This window comes from Phyllobates terribilis, unplaced genomic scaffold, assembly GCF_046119375.1.
Source record: "Phyllobates terribilis strain yellow unplaced genomic scaffold, ASM4611937v1 Scaffold_10__3_contigs__length_209671492, whole genome shotgun sequence".
In the NCBI taxonomy this organism is placed as follows: domain Eukaryota; kingdom Metazoa; phylum Chordata; class Amphibia; order Anura; family Dendrobatidae; genus Phyllobates; species Phyllobates terribilis.
This window is the reverse complement of record NW_027362770.1, coordinates 172,545,456-172,562,304: the sequence shown is the minus strand read 5'-3', so window position 1 is coordinate 172,562,304 and position 16,849 is coordinate 172,545,456. Positions and strand designations below refer to the sequence as shown.

General features: G+C 49.5%; 1 protein-coding gene across 1 annotated transcript; it reads right to left on the bottom strand.

Annotated features, from left to right (window-relative positions):
• Window positions 1-2,525: 2,525 nt before the first annotated feature.
• LOC141164215 (E3 ubiquitin-protein ligase TRIM39-like) lies at window positions 2,526-12,495 on the bottom strand. Its single transcript, XM_073649344.1, has 2 exons — window positions 11,381-12,495; window positions 2,526-3,508 (listed from the first exon to the last, which is right to left on the bottom strand). Exons 1-2 carry the CDS (start codon window positions 12,459-12,461, stop codon window positions 2,991-2,993), a joined length of 1,599 nt encoding a protein of 532 aa, XP_073505445.1. The 5' UTR covers window positions 12,462-12,495; the 3' UTR covers window positions 2,526-2,990.
• Window positions 12,496-16,849: the final 4,354 nt, after the last annotated feature.

Below are 16,849 nucleotides of genomic sequence, written 5' to 3'. Positions count from 1 at the left end.
CATTGTCATGCTGAAAGACCCAGCCATGTTTAATCTTCAATGCCCTTGCTGATGTAAGGAGGTTTGCACTCAAAATCTCACGATACATGGCCCCATTCATTCTTTCATGTACACGGATCAGTCGTCCTGGTCCCTTGGCAGAGAAACAGCCCCAAAGCATGATGTTGCCACCCCCATACTTCACAGTAGGTATGGTGTTCTTTGGATGCAACTCAGTATTCTTTCTCCTTCAAACACGACGAGTTGTGTTTCTACCAAACAGTTCTACTTTGGTTTCATCTGACCATATGACATTCTCCCAATACTCTTCTGGATCATCCAAATGCTCTCTAGCAAACTTCAGACGGGCCCGGACATGTAATGGCTTAAGCAGGGGGACACGTCTGGCACTGCAGGATCTGAGTTCCTGGCGGCATAGTGTGTTACTGATGGTAGCCTGTGTAACGTTGGTCCCAGCTCTCTGCAGGTCATTCACTAGGTCCCTAACGTGTGGTTCTGGGATTTTAGGTTACTGTTCTTGAGATCATTTTGACCCCACGGGGTGAGATCTTGTGTGGAGCCCCAGATCGAGGGAGATTATCAGTGGTCTTGTATGTCTTCCATTTTCTAATTATTGCTCCCACAGTTGATTTCTTCACACCAAGCGGCTTGCCTTTTGCAGATTCAGTCTTCCCAGCCTGGTGCAGGGCTACAATTTTGTTTCTGGTGTCCTTCGACAGCTCTTTGGTCTTCACCATAGTGGAGTTTGGAGTGTGACTGCTTGAGGTTGCGGACAGGTGTCTTTTATACTGATAACAAGTTCAAACAGGTGCCAGAATTACAGGTAATGAGTGGAGGACAGAGGAGCCTCTTAACAAATAAGTTACAGGTCTGTGAGAGACAGAAATCTTGCGTGTTTGTAATTGACCAAATACTTATTTTCCACCAAAATTTGAAAAAAAAATATTTTCAAATCAGACAATGTAATTTTCAGGATTTGTTTTCTCATTTTGTCTCTCATAGTTGAGGTCTACCTATGATGTCAATTACAGGCCTCTCTAATATTTTTAAATGGGAGAACTAGCACAATTGGTGGCTGACTAAAAACTTTTTTCCCCACTGTATATGGATGACATTTTGGTATATTCACCTGATATTGAGTCACACATCCGACATGTTCTATACTCCAAAGACTCAAAGACATTTCATTATTTGCTGAACTTGCTAAATGCATTTTTCTGGTTCAAGGAGTAACCTTGAAGGGGGTGCAACCCAAGTCCCTGAAGGCTTTCCAGCATTTCATTTGGATTGCAAACTACTATCTTAATTTTTATTTTTTTAAATTTCAGATTGTCAAACCACTGACTGGCTTGTCCAAGAAGGGGGCAGATATGGTTAATTGGTGAGGCAATACGCGCCTTCACTGAGTCAAAAGTATGTTTTTCGTCTGACCCTGTATTGGTTCTTAAGAAGATTAACTGCTTATAACAAATTGTGTTCGTTTGCATGATTACAGGTCATTATATTTATGTAAAATAGATTAATTATGGGTCCTCATAATAGTTTTTAGACATAAACTTATCAGAATTTAATGTACCTGTTATATTTTGAACACGGTTAACACGTTTTTAATAGCTTGCATTTCTATAAAATAACAATTCTGCTTTGTGCCGTTTCTCTGTTATCTGTTATCCATAGAAACCATTCCTGCAAACAGTGTCTTTTGACAAAAAGAGAAACCTAAAAATGTCAAAGTCGGCCATGAAACTCACTTCATCGTCAGGTGTTTCTGCTCAAATTTTTCCATGTTTGCCATGATAAGAGCAGATTTTAACTTTCCCAGTGGTAACAACACATATTCTACTTTCTATTTCCTAGAAAGTATGGTTAGCAGCCCGATTCTACTTTACCTATGGTCACAGGAGCCCGATTCTACTTTCCTTATGGTCTCATGAGTCCGATTCGGTATTCCTTGTGGTCACAGGAGCCCCATTCTACTTTCACCCTTGGTCACAGTAAGACTCTCCTTTACTTCTCATGGGATATCTAAAGACAGTACCCAAAAGCTTTAGAGCCTGTAAATACATTGTTGAAACCGTGTTGCTAGGACAAGGACAAGGCGTGGATGTTGTGCAAAAAATTTCAGTGGTGTGTATGATGCATTGCATTCATCATTGACCTCCTTCATTGTCATCCATAAAAGTCCAGGTCACTGCCTACAGGTGTACATCAAACTCTCTTTTTTAAGTAGAACAAGGTGCTCCCCATACAATTTACCATGGCTTTGTCCTCCTATCAGTCCTACCAGTGACAGGAGTCATTGATATTGTAGGTCGAGAAGCTGGAAAAGGAGTTGTGTGACAGAAGAAATTACGAAACTCTAGAATTCTACGCAAAATGCCAACAACTATGTAAAGATTCCTCCTTCCATTGTCATATAGTAATTCTTGGAGATTCTTTCTGTAAGCTTCACATCTAATTGAGAGAATATAATAACACAAATATGTATACAGATATCATGCTGGGATTTGTAATACAGAAAATAATTTGCATTGTGAAAGACACTTGCCTAAAAGTCTCAGAATGACCATTATACAATCAATATTCTACCAAAACACAAATAATAGTCGGTACATACATGGTATATGTGCTGTCTACATTAGTATGCAGTGTGGCATGGTATATAGCAGTATATTCACATACTGACAGATAACAATATATGTTTTATTGATCATAATTGGCACATCATATCACTACAAAACGACATGTTTAGGATTATCCACCTAGAAACACAAGAATTAAACATTACCAGTATTCTCAGTATTCAGCTGCACTCAGAGAGTAATCATCAGATCCCAGCACAGAGCATCATGCATGCAAGTGATCTAGTCATTAGGATAATTGATGCATAGGAATGATCTATATCCCACCTTCTAAATACCTCATTGGCCATATGATTCACCAATCAAATACTTGGTTTCTGTCACCAGTCTATGGTCGAATTTCCTATGTCAAGATGATTTCTTCCTGCAGCTTCCCCCTAATATCTTTATAGAACAGTCCCATATATATAATACAGCATGAAGGGGCTCGGTGAAGTTGGCCGTGAAGGTGTATAAGTGTCTGATGGGGTAACACAACTCATAAAAGGACAGGCGCCCGGCCTCATAATCCAGATGGATCCTGACACTATCACTGGAGATCTTGTCAGGCAACCGGATCCCTCTCCTATTATGCATCACTAAATACCTATCATTATACCTCCTCAAACTCCAGGATTTATAATCATTTCCCATGTATGACTGATCTCCCCACCTGTCTATACTTTGATAACACATTCCCACCCTCCACTCCCCTGTTCTACCGATCTCCACATCCCAGTAATGTCGTCCTGAGGTAAATCCCCTCCTGCTCATCACCTGATAATCCTGGAATCTCTCTGCTGTTTCTGGACGATTCTGCTTCTCTTCTGTCCAGGTTGCAGTTTTCAGGTCGTCTGATATATGGAGATTATCAGAAGCTGTATTTATGACGCGCCCCTGGGCCTGTGTCGCGCTGCGTTGCGCACGCGGGAGCTTACCCGGAGCCGGATCTGTTTAGGGTTGTAGTCTCGTGGCGGTGACCCGGTCCGTGCCCAGGGAGTCAAACTGGACGGCAGTCTGTTAGCGGTAGAAAATGGTTGATGACTACGCCACCCGTTGAATGCAGCCAGGGGGCTGCTGCTGCAGGGCAGACCGCTGAGGCCGGTGGAAGGATGGTGCAGCGTGATAGTATAACCCCCAACGGGAGGGGTATGGCCTCAGGGCAGCCGACGTGGATGATGGGGGTAGCAGGAACCACTCAGAGACGGTATGGTAGCGTTCAGGGTCTTTACTGGTAACAACGATAGACCCTCCCGGAGTACTTGCTAGCGAACGGGGCCTGGTCAGTCCTTGAGCAGATGGGATCTCCCCTGGCCAGGCGTAGTTGTAGGCCTCCCAAGCTGACTGTACTCTTCTGGCTACCTTGCTAGAAGCTGATGTAAGTAGCCCACGTCCCTGAGTGTACCGTGTGGTGCTCACCCGTATGGCCGGTGACTCGGGGCCTTCTAATGGCTTCCGCTCCACGATGGCGGTGCTGGTCCCACGCGTGCGACCGGGCCTTCGGGCTTCTGGGCCAAGGGACCTGAAATCCCCTGCCTGACGGATTCTGCTGCTGGGTAGAAGTTAGTCCCCACAGCCTCGGACTCCGGGTCCGGTAAAGAATCTTCTTAGTCAGGGCGAGCTCTTTAGCTGCCAGCCCCTGACTCCTTGTGACTCTGCTGCTTCCTATGCTGCTCTTGTCTCTACTCTTCCTGGACTCACTAACCCTGCCTCAGCCCCGGGTTTATACAGGGGAAGTTCTTCCCCTCCCAAGGCTGGGCAGGAGGTGTGGCATGCACAGGATCCCTGACCAAAGGACCTCCCACCTGCTCTCAGACGTAATATCTCTATCACTGTGACAACCAGACCCCTGGGGTGTCACACTCCCCCCTAGTGAAATTTAGTACTCCGGGACTAAACACTTTTTAGAAAAATATAACAAGGTATATCAAAGAACAATAAAATACAATAAGGAAACACAATAAGATGGTCACGGATGTCCGCAACCGGGTGCAGTCTTTGAAGAAAAGCAAAGGTGTCCATTTCACCAACACAGGGAGACGTAACCAGGTAGGGGTCTGTCCTACCCCGAGTCCTTAACAGTCTCTAGTCCATCCTGGGTTACGCTCCAACTATATACAAAGGATTCCCGGTAAATTCACCGAAGACTCCTAAAAACAACTAGAAACACAAAATTACACACAAGCAACAATAAACAGGTAAACATTGTAAAACAACTTAAACATTTAGATCCTCCAACGTGCGGGTAACTGGCCTCTAGTGGCCCTAGTGGACCTACGGAGCTGACTGTCTGGCCCTGAACTACAGGGTGTAGGAGCTGTCAAGGGTAAACTGGGCAGCTGTCTACCGGCTCTTTGTCTCACTAGGGGTACGGCAGGCTCACTATAAGCAGAGGGTGGATTCTCCTGTTCCGCTTGGGTGGAGTCTTCTGCCTCCTGGACCGGCTGCTCTTCCAGCTCTACCCGTTGCTCCGTAGGTTCTTGGGATGATGGTTGGAGGAAGGTGAGTACGGGTACCACAACTGCACCATTGACTTGAGTCCAAGACCGAGGGAAGTCCCCGAGCACGGTACTAACCATATCTTCCCTTTCTTCCACGGGTCGATGGTCTTCCTGTTCCTCCTCAGGGTTCCTCAGTTGTTCGGGGCACTTCTTCAGGTGGTCCCGGGATACAATGGCTGTGGTTTCCCCTCCGTCTTTACTGATGGTACAGACCTTCGGGTTCTCGTGGCTTGAGGGCAGTACGGTGTACGGGTCCTTCTCCCACTGGTCGTCCAACTTGTGGAGCCGTCTCTTCCTCTTCAAGACCTGCTCTCCGGGTACCAGGGGAACAGCGGGAGCATACTGGTTGTAAGTCTTCTCTTGTCTTTCCCTAGCCTGACAGAGACTTCGCTCCACGCTCTCCTGTACTTTCCGGTACTGCTGCTGCCTCTCTGTGTCCCAGTCTGTTTCTGGTGAAGTGTCCTCGGGCGTCAGGACTCCCATTTCCAGGTCAACAGGTAACTTACCAGGTCTTGCCCTCATTAGGTAAGCCGGGGTACAGTTGGTGGAACCTACCGGGATGTGGTTGTATAGGTCCACCAGATCGGGCAACTTCTCAGGCCACAGACTGCGTTCTTCCAGGGGCAACGTTTTTAGAAGATCCATTACCACCTGGTTCATTTTCTCACAAAGTCCATTAGTTTGCGGATGGTAGGGTGTCGTCCTTATCTTCCGGCAGCCATACAGATTGCAGAATTCCTGGAAGACCTCCGCTTCAAAGGCAGGTCCCTGGTCCGTCAGCACTTGGTCCGGGTACCCGTGTGGACGGCAAAAGTGCTGCTGGAAGGCTCTAGCTGCTGTTCGAGCCGTTAAGTCCTTGACGGGGACGACAACCAGAAACCGGGAGTAATGATCCACGATGGTTAACGCGTAGACGTAGCCACTTCTGCTGGGGGTCAGTTTTACATGATCCAAGGCTACCAGTTCCAACGGTTGCCGGGTGACGATGGACTGCAGGGGAGTCTTCTGGCTGGCCCGGTCCTTCCTTCTCAGATTGCACGGGCCACAGTCTCTGCACCACTTCTCGATGGTTCCCCTCATGCCTACCCAGTGGAACCGCTCGCGCAGCAGGAACTCCAGCTTTTTCCACCCGAAGTGTCCAGCTCCGTCGTGGTATGCCTCCATCACCATGGCTGCGTCTCTTCGTGGCACCACTACTTGCCAGAGTAGTTCATGCGTCCTGGAGTTAACCATTCTGCGGCACAACTTCCCCTTGTAAAGGAACAGTCGACTCTTCTCTGCCCATAGTTGTTTGGCTTCCTCTGGAGCGTCTGATTCCAGGCTAGCCTCCGGGCGAGTCAGCATCTCCTTCACCAGTCGGACGGCAGGGTCGCTGTCTTGCGTTTCCGCCCAGTTGTAGTGAGGTAAGGGGTTCAACGTAGCAGCCTGCTTACTCCTTACCCGGTGGGAATACTGGATAGTCCCATGACGGTGGAACGCAGGGAGTTCAACTTCTTCCAGTCCCTCCGGATCTTCTCCTCCGTCCGGCAGGTTGGGCATCCTGGACAGGGCGTCCGCGTTGGTATTGGAGCGCCCTGCCCGGTATTTAATTGTGAACTCGTAGTTGGACAGACGGGCCATCCACCTCTGCTCCAGGGCACCGAGTCTTGCCGTGTCCAGGTGTGTCAGCGGGTTGTTATCCGTGTATACGGTGAACCGGGAAGAAGCGAGGTAATGCTTAAAGCGCTCGGTGACTGCCCATACCACGGCCAGGAACTCTAGCTTAAATGAGCTATAATTCTCGGGATTCCTTTCGGTGGGTCGCAGTTTTCGGCTGGCATAGGCGATTACTCGCTCTTTCCCCTGCTGAATCTGGGACAGTACGGCTCCTAGCCCGACGTTACTGGCGTCGGTGTAGAGGATGAAGGGCTGGCTATAGTCCGGATACGCCAAGATTTCATCCCCCGTGAGGGCCATCTTCAGCTGGCGGAAGGACTCTTCCTCTAGCTCTTCCCATTTGAAGGGCGGCTTCTGGTTCTTGGCCTTCCGGGACTGGCCTATCAGGAGGTCCTGCATAGGCGCCGCCTTTTTGGTGAAACCGGGAATAAACCTTCGGTAGTAGCCTACCAACCCTAGGAACTGCCGCACTTCTTTTACGCTGGAAGGGCTTGGCCATCCTTTGATTGCGGTGATCTTATCGGGGTCGGGAGCCACTCCGTCAGCGCTCACCACGTGTCCCAGGTATTGCACCTTTGGTTTCAGGAGGTGACACTTGGAGGGTTTCACCTTTAGGCCGTAACTCGCCAGAGCTTCGAACACCTCCGCCAGGTGTTTCAGGTGGTCCTCATACGTTTTGGAGTATACGATGACATCGTCCAGGTACAACAGGACCGTCTCGAAGTTTCTGTGGCCCAGACAGCACTCCATTAATCGTTGGAAGGTTCCTGGGGCGTTGCAGAGTCCGAACGGCATGCAGGTGAACTCGCTAAGTCCCATCGGGGTGGTGAATGCGGTCTTCTCCCGGTCCGCCTCTGCTACAGGAACCTGCCAGTACCCGCTAGTGAGATCCAAGGTAGAGAAGAAGTTAGCAGATCTTAAAGCAGCCAATGACTCCTCTATCCTTGGTAAGGGGTACGCATCCTTGTGTGTGATACGGTTGATTTTCCGGTAATCTACACACATCCTCATGGTGTTGTCTTTCTTTTTGACTAAAACTAGTGGGGCTGCCCAGGGGCTACAGCTATCCCGGATTACCCCAGCCTCCTTCATGTCTCTAAGCATCCCCTTGGCGTGTTGGTAATGTGCAGGGGGTACGGGTCGATACCTCTCTTTTATGGGAGGATGATCTCCCGTGGGGATGCGGTGTTCTACCCCCTTGACTCGCCCGAAGTCTAACGGGTGTTTACTAAACACTCTCTCATACTCTTGAACCACCCGATAGACTCCTTGTTTCTGGTGTGAGGGAGTGGAGTCAGTACCCAGATGTAGTTGCTGACACCAGTCCTCCATGTCTTTCTTAGAGCCGTTACCTTCCTCCGGGTGAGATGGAGGCAAGGGTTCCACAGATTGTATAGAATTTTGATTAGTGGTATATAATTTGGCTAGCGTGGCATACCGGGGCAGGTACACTTCCCTCTCCCCGATATTTATTATGCGAACGGGCACCCTCCCATGGCGTACATTGACCACCCCCCGTGCTGTCAAAATGGTGGGCCTACTGTCTGAGTAAACTGGTTCTACCATTGCCTGGTAATCTCTACCTCTCAGACCAATAGCTGCCCGGCACCAAATCATCATTTCACTTTTTGGGGGCATGGCAATAGGAAAAGGGTCACACATTCTTACGCTACCAATCTCACCGCCGGAGAGTTCCACTTGTTGCCGTTGCATCAGTGCCCGGATCTCTTTCTGGAGCACCCGCTGCTCGCCGGAGCTGGCATTCTTGGCAACCTGCTGTAAAAGGAAAATCACCTCTGCAAGACAATTTTCAATTACATTAGTTCCTAGAGTTATTTTTGGGTGACTCTCATGTTTGTCAATATCTACAATGATCAGTCCCTGTGCGGCCAGTTCGACTCTACCAATTTTGATGGTCACCTCTTTAAATCCGATCTGTGGCACGGGCTGACCATTGCTGGCGATGATACTCAAGTCGTCGTCAGGGTAGCGGGTAATATCCGAGTCATTCCAGTACTGCTTGAAGAGCACGTACGGGATGGTGGTGACCTGTGACCCGGTGTCCAGTAGGGCATTCATGGGAATGCCATCCAGTACCACAGGCAAGACTGGACGTCCTCCCACATATCTGTCGCGCCAGTTCGATGGGCCTGGTGATCTTTTTCCTGGGGGTTGGCCCTCTACCCCAGGTTGTGCCCGTTTAAAGAACAGTACCTTTCCATATGTCCGGGTTGATTGCAGCGGCGGCAGATGGGTCGTCCGTCCTCGCTGTATCGGTCACTGGGTCTTCCTCTGGCCGGTGGGGTCCTCCTTGGTCGACGCCACGGGATGTCCTCCGGTCCGGATGCCAGCTGGATCTTCCCTGGAGTGGAAACCTGTAAAGACTGCACAGTTCGGGTTAGCGCAGCAACGCTTTTAGCTAGCTCTTGGACCTGATGGTGTAGGTCTGGAGCCGGGTCATTGTCCAAAGCCTGCGCATCAGCTCCCACAGGCCGTGCTGACAAGGGCGCCGCCTCCTGGTAGTAAGTGGTAGTGGGGCGTCTGTGGGTCACAACGCCACCTGGTGCCGGTTCTCGGAGCACCCGGATGGCTCTGTCCTTGAACTGTGCAAATTCTAGATGAGGGTCCTGTAAGGCCATTGCCCGCAACTGGGTGCGGTGGGCATTGCAATATAAACCCTCTATAAATTGTTCGGTCAACAGCCTGTCCTCGTTTCCCACTCCATTAGGGTCGGTCTGCTTAATGGCCCTCAGGGCCTCTTGTAGGTTGAGTGCATAGTCCCTTATACTCTCATGCGCTCGCTGCTTGCACCCGTAGAATCTAAGTTTAATCTCGGCTGAGGTGCGGGTATCAAAGGTGTCCTTCAGCCGGGTTAGTATCCCTGCGACAGTCTTCCTCCCAGGTGGCCAGGATTTTACTTCCCTTTTGGCTGCCCCAGTTAGTTGGGCCACCAGGATGCTCACTTTTTGCTCTTCTGTGAGGGGGTACACCTGGAAGAGGCTATCCAGCTTTTCTCTAAAGTCATGCAGGGTATGTGACTCCCCTGAGTACTGGGGTAGCCAAGCTGCTCCCGGGATATAGGGCATGGTGAAGGGCATAACTGCAACAGCGGTAGCGCTGGCGGGGGTTGAGGCAGTGGAGCTCTCCTCCGTATCCGACATCTTCCTCCCCCCTAGTGGACCGTGGCCTACCTTGCGATGATCCTGTTCCGTAGGCCGCGGCTCCGCAGTGGATCGTCAGGGTTGAGGACCTTCCGTCGCGCTCCTGTGACGTCGGCGTCTGCTGGGCTCCTTCCAGGACCTTACGCAACGTCCGGACGTGAGGCGGGGCTTCAGTTCTCGCGCGCTTTCGGAGTCCACGCCCCTCTTCTTCCCGCGCGGCGTCCTCAAGATGGCGTCCAATGGCGGGAAAACTCCACGGATGGCGGGAAGAAGGCTGAAGATGGCGCCGGATGGCGGGAAACTTCACCGATGGCGGGAAGAAGGCTGAAGATGGCGCCGGATGGCGGGAATCTTCACCGATGGCGGGAATCTTCACCACTGGTAAGTTTGAACAGTCTTTGCTTTTCAGGCACGCAGTACCCGGTGGTTGCGGGCACGTGATCCTGCCGACTACGCCAAAGTTGACGCGCCCCTGGGCCTGTGTCGCGCTGCGTTGCGCACGCGGGAGCTTACCCGGAGCCGGATCTGTTTAGGGTTGTAGTCTCGTGGCGGTGACCCGGTCCGTGCCCAGGGAGTCAAACTGGACGGCAGTCTGTTAGCGGTAGAAAATGGTTGATGACTACGCCACCCGTTGAATGCAGCCAGGGGGCTGCTGCTGCAGGGCAGACCGCTGAGGCCGGTGGAAGGATGGTGCAGCGTGATAGTATAACCCCCAACGGGAGGGGTATGGCCTCAGGGCAGCCGACGTGGATGATGGGGGTAGCAGGAACCACTCAGAGACGGTATGGTAGCGTTCAGGGTCTTTACTGGTAACAACGATAGACCCTCCCGGAGTACTTGCTAGCGAACGGGGCCTGGTCAGTCCTTGAGCAGATGGGATCTCCCCTGGCCAGGCGTAGTTGTAGGCCTCCCAAGCTGACTGTACTCTTCTGGCTACCTTGCTAGAAGCTGATGTAAGTAGCCCACGTCCCTGAGTGTACCGTGTGGTGCTCACCCGTATGGCCGGTGACTCGGGGCCTTCTAATGGCTTCCGCTCCACGATGGCGGTGCTGGTCCCACGCGTGCGACCGGGCCTTCGGGCTTCTGGGCCAAGGGACCTGAAATCCCCTGCCTGACGGATTCTGCTGCTGGGTAGAAGTTAGTCCCCACAGCCTCGGACTCCGGGTCCGGTAAAGAATCTTCTTAGTCAGGGCGAGCTCTTTAGCTGCCAGCCCCTGACTCCTTGTGACTCTGCTGCTTCCTATGCTGCTCTTGTCTCTACTCTTCCTGGACTCACTAACCCTGCCTCAGCCCCGGGTTTATACAGGGGAAGTTCTTCCCCTCCCAAGGCTGGGCAGGAGGTGTGGCATGCACAGGATCCCTGACCAAAGGACCTCCCACCTGCTCTCAGACGTAATATCTCTATCACTGTGACAACCAGACCCCTGGGGTGTCACATTTACGTCCAGTAATATGTCTACAGGATCCTCCACATAGATCCCACTCTTTATATATGTTACTGCATCACAAAATTTTTGTAATGTGCCTGAGATCACAGCCACATCCAGGTCATCTCCATCATGGAGCTGTTTATCATGTCCCCATATGTCCTCATCATCTCCCTCCTCCTCAGGATCTCTCAATTCATCTGTATCTGGATCCTGTAAGACAGTCAGTGGATCCGTCATGTTACACAGCTCCTCAATGTGTCTCATCTTCCTGGACAGCTCGTCCTTCTTTATCTCCAGCTGATGGATCAGAGCAGACAGTGACAGGGACTCTTCCTTTTCCTGCCTGGAGATCTCACTCAGGACCTTCTTCTCCAGGTCGTCCACCCGTCTCCTGATGTCTGTACACAGGGCAGTGACTCTCTCGGCTTCTCCAGATGCTTTTTCTTGATCTTTTCTCCTGCGCTCCTCCAGACTCTGGACTCTTTTCTCACTCTCCTCTCTTTTTGTGGTCAGTTTCTGGAGAAAATTTCTCAGCTTCTCCTTCTTTTTCTCAGAGGCCTCATCCAGGGTCTCCAACCGGTGTCCCCGATGTCCTCTAGCCAAACTGCAGGACACACAGATACAGATTTCATCCTTAATGCAATAATACTTTAAAAGTTCCCTATGAATGGAACATTTCCTTTTCTCCACGGTTATACTAGGATCAGATAAGACGTGTTCTGGTGATTTGCTGTGAACTTTCAGGTGTTCATCACACAGAGAAGACTCACAGTGTAGACAGGATCTAACAGCAGGTGCAGGAGAGTCCACACAGTAAGTGCAGCAGATCCCGGTTCCTGTCTGTGTTGGTGGAGTAAACAGGAAATTTGCGATTATTTTACGCAGAGCTAAGTTCCTCATCAGCGCCGGCCGCTCCTGAAACTCTTCTCTGCATTCAGTACAGGAATAAACTCCAGACCCGTCCTGTGTATCCAGCACACGATCAATACAGACCCGGCAGAAGTTGTGTCCACATCTCAGCATTACAGGATCTGTATAAGTGCTCAGACAGATGGAGCAGAGCAGCTCATCTCTTGGATCAGCAAACGCCATGGCTGTCACAGGAAGTGAAAAATGAACCTACAATTCTCTCACACCCAGTAACCAAAGGTCAGGTTTTATACTGGCTCCATAGGGCAGGGCTAAACAGCACAAGATCAGTAACTATTAACCTGTTAATGGAAACTTTTCACAATTATAAGGGTATGTGCGCACGATGCGGATTTGAAGCAGAAATTTCCTGAGCGTTTTAGCCTCTCCCTGGCAGAAAAAACACATGCGGATTTACATACATTTTTGACGCGTTTTTGATGTGTTTTTACATGCGTTTTTTGAAGCATTTTTGTACATTAATAAACAATTTTTTGGAGTTAAATAAAGTTATTTGGTGGGACATTGCTTAACCCTTGGATTACCATAGAACTGGGGTGAGTATATTGGTTCATTTAAATGATTAAAACAATAGGTCTGCTGTAATTCAAATAAAGTATTTACACTGTGTCTGCGTCTTTATTTAATTCTTTACTTTAATTAAGTTTGGTCATGGAAAGGTCTGTTTGACACCTTGACATAACCAAACAAAAGAGCTAGGTGTCAGCTAGTCCCATTCACCCAATCTTCATTAGCATTTCTAGTCATGTAATTTATGCGACTGCTGTGAGCTGTTAATTATAGCCTGGTAAGGTGCCATTAGGCAAACATTTCCCCTGGCCATAATTAACATTTCACAAGCTGGTTCATTAGCCACTTGCGTCCAAAATGCGGTGTTCTAATGCAGCACTTTTGTTGTCGGTACATGTGAATCCACCGCATATAATGACACTTCAATCGGTCAAAATCTGCAGCAGAGAGTAGCATGTCCGCTACAGAAACTGATATGCTGCGGGTGAGTTTGGGTACGTGGCCACGGTCAGGAGCCGCTGCAGGTTTGACGCTGCATATTTATACAGCGTCAAACCCGCAGCGTCCAGATGTTACAGCATAGTGGATGGGATCTCTAGAAATCCCATGTCCACTATGCGTGCATCAGAGGCTGCGGATCACCCGTGGACACTGATATGCAGCGAGTCTTTCAGGACTGCAGCATGTCAAATGCTCTTGCGGAGTTGCTAGTCTGCGCAACAGAAAATTGACCACTAAAAAGTATAGAATGCGGTAATTCCGCATGGTTCAGTGAACACATCTGGATTAGAATAGAATGCAACGTTTTGGACGCAGAAAAAATTCGCGTCCGAAGCGCTGCTATGTCCGGATCGTGGGCACAGAGCCTAAAATTTAAAAAAAAAGCATCATATTTATAATCAGTAGAGGGAAAGCCGACCACTGAGGGCTGATATTAGTAGTCGCAGAAGGGGCCATTAGCCAAAAATGTTCCCTGCCTATTAATATCAGCCCACAGCTGTTTGTTTAGCCTCTACTGGCTAGATTACAGGAGGACCCCAGAAAAAAAATTGACGTGGGGTCCCCCTATAAAATCTAACCAGCAAAGGCTAAACTAGACAGCTGCGGGCTGATATTAATAGCCAGGGAAGGGGCCATGGATACTAGCCCCCTCCGCAACTATTAATATCAGCCCTCAGCAGTCCCAGAAATGGCGCATCCATAAGATGTGCCAAATCTGGCGCTTAGCCTCACTCTTCCCACTGCTCTGGGAACAGACAAACATATCCCTCACCTGTCCGCCGTCAACGACGCAGTCCACATACCGCCGAGTGTCCCACGGCGATCTGGGTCACTTCTACAGCAGTGACATAAGCCATCACTGATGTCACTGCTGTAGAAGACAGCAATGTATACTTACAGGGGTGTAAAATCACCCCCTGTCAGTATACATGCTGCTGCAGGAGGTTACTGGGGTTGATCAGATGAAGATCAGTTGATAAGCTCCAGTGAGCTAACCACCGTATAAACATTCTTGTGAATGTTTCCAGGGTGAGCATCAGCTGATGGTCACATGACCATCAGCTGATAAGTGTCGGCAGCGAGCTGCTGGGACTGAGGTCACGCAAGTTCACAGCTGGAGATCAGCTCGGGACCTTACTTTACGGCACCGGTGTTGCGTGGGAACATTCATGAGAATGTTCCCACATACCACTGATGCTGAGGTCACCGGGGCTGATCAGCTGATCTTCAGCTGATGAACCCAAGTGACCTCCCTCCTGCAGCAGAGCAATGTACACTGTCAGGAGTGATTACACTTTTCTGGTTAGATTTTATAGGGGGACCCTACATCATTTTTTTTCTGGGGTCCCCCTGTAATCTAGCCAGTAAAGGCTAAGCAAACAGTTGTGGCCTGTTATTAAGAGCCAGGGAACATTTTTGACTAATGGCCCCTTCCCCGGCTACTAATATCAGCTCGTAGTGGTAGGTTTTCCCTCTGCTGGTTTTAAAAATGATGCGGGAGCCCATGCCATTTTTTTATTATTTTTTAGGCTATGTGCCCACAATCTGGACGTAGCAGCTCTTTGAACACGGTATATTTTCGCTGCGTCCAAACGCTGTGTTCTATTGAACGCAGGTAAGGTAAATCCGCATGTGTTTACTGAACCTTGTGTTTGCCGCAGTTAATACATTCTAGTGGTCAAACTTCTGTTGCGGAGACTAGCGACTCCGCAACAGAATTTGACATGCTGCGGTCCTAAAAGGCGTGCCGCATGTCAGTGTCCGCGGGTGATTCTAGAAATCCCATCCACTATGTTGTAACATCTGGACGCTACGGGTTTAACGCTGCATAAATGATGCTGCATTTAAATGAAGTGCTTTTCCTTCCCTTCAGCAGGGTCTGAGCAGCACATGCAAGGTCTGCTCACCTTGCACAACACACAGACAAACTGGAGCAGCCCAAGCAGTCTTAAATCAGGACATTTCAAGACCTGGACTGGAGATACAGTATGTGAGCAGCCGATCCCACCCAGCTCTTTCAGCTGCTTGTAAAACCCGGCTCCATAATCCAGACCCATTAAATACCTCACAGCATGTGTGATGGAGCCTTCTCTCCGGGTCCTACATCACCGAGGCTTGATACATCGGGGACACATACCTCCCATCCATGACCTGTCCAGCTGTAACCTTATATACCCCCCCCTGCCCAAAGCCTGGGGGCTTGGAACCTTCTGCCAACATACCCTTGATAGGGCATTTGCATTCCCATGTTGTTTCCCAGGCCTATGCTCCACCTGAAAACTAAAATCCTGTAGGGCTAGGAACCACCTAGTTATTCGTGCATTGTTCCCCTTCTTCTTTCGCATCCACATCAGTGGGGCATGGTCCGATACTAACCTGAACCTTCTACCTAACAGGCAATACCTCAGAGTGTACCTAGTGGAAACATTCTTTTTCCACTATGGAGTAGTTCTCCTCACATGTGGATAGCTTCCGACTGAGGTACATTATAGGGTGTTCTTCGCCGTTAATCTCCTGGGACAAGACTGTTCTCAGCCCGACATCTGATGCATCCGTCTAGACAAATTCTTTGGAGAAGTTGGCCGCCACCAAGACTGGCTGTTTATAGAGGGCCAGTTTTAGTTCCTGGAGGGTCGTCTCAGCTTCCAGGGACCACTTAGCCATAGCCGACTTCGTCCCTATCAGAAGATCCGTCAGCGGGGTTTCTATCAGGGCAGTTAGGGACAAATATTCGATAGCCCACGATGCCTAAAAATGCCCTGAACTGCTTCTTCGAGAGGGGCTGTGGCCAGTTCTGGATCGCCTCCACCTTATTTATTTGTGGTTTTATTTCACCTCTACCAACCACGTAGCCCAGATACTTGGCTTCCTCCACCCCCAAAGCACATTTCTTTGGGTTGATGGTAAAACCCGCCTTCCTTAGGGTGTCAAGAATGGCTTGCACTTTGTCAAGATGACTTCCCCAATCCTGGCTGAATATGACAATGTCATCTAGGTAGGTCGCTGAATACTTTTTATGGGGTTCGAAGATCTGATCCATAGCTCTCTGGAAAGTTGCCGGCGCTCACTGCAACCCAAACAGCATCCTGACATACTGATAAAACTTGTCTAGCATCGAGAAGGTCATCTTTTCATTGGCCTCTTTAGACAGGGGAATTTGCCAGTATCCTTTTGTGAGGTCCACGGTGGTGATGTACCGAGCGGGTCCTAGCCTTTCAAAAAGCTCATCTACCTTAGGCATTGGGTAGGTGTCGAACTTCGAAATCTCATTCAGCTTCCTATAGTCATTGCAAAACCGCCATTCTCCATCTGATTTCGGCACTAAGACTATGGGACTGGACCAGCCACTCTTGGACTCTTCATTAACTCCCAGGCTAGGCATCCGCTTCATCTCTTTCGAGATCACCTCTCAGCAGGCTTCAGGAATCCAATACGGCTTCAAGTTTACCTGGATATGAGACTCAGTAAGAACCTCATGCTCTATGATTGGAGTACAACCGGGTAGTTCTGAGAATAGGTCTCTGTTCCAATGTAGCAAT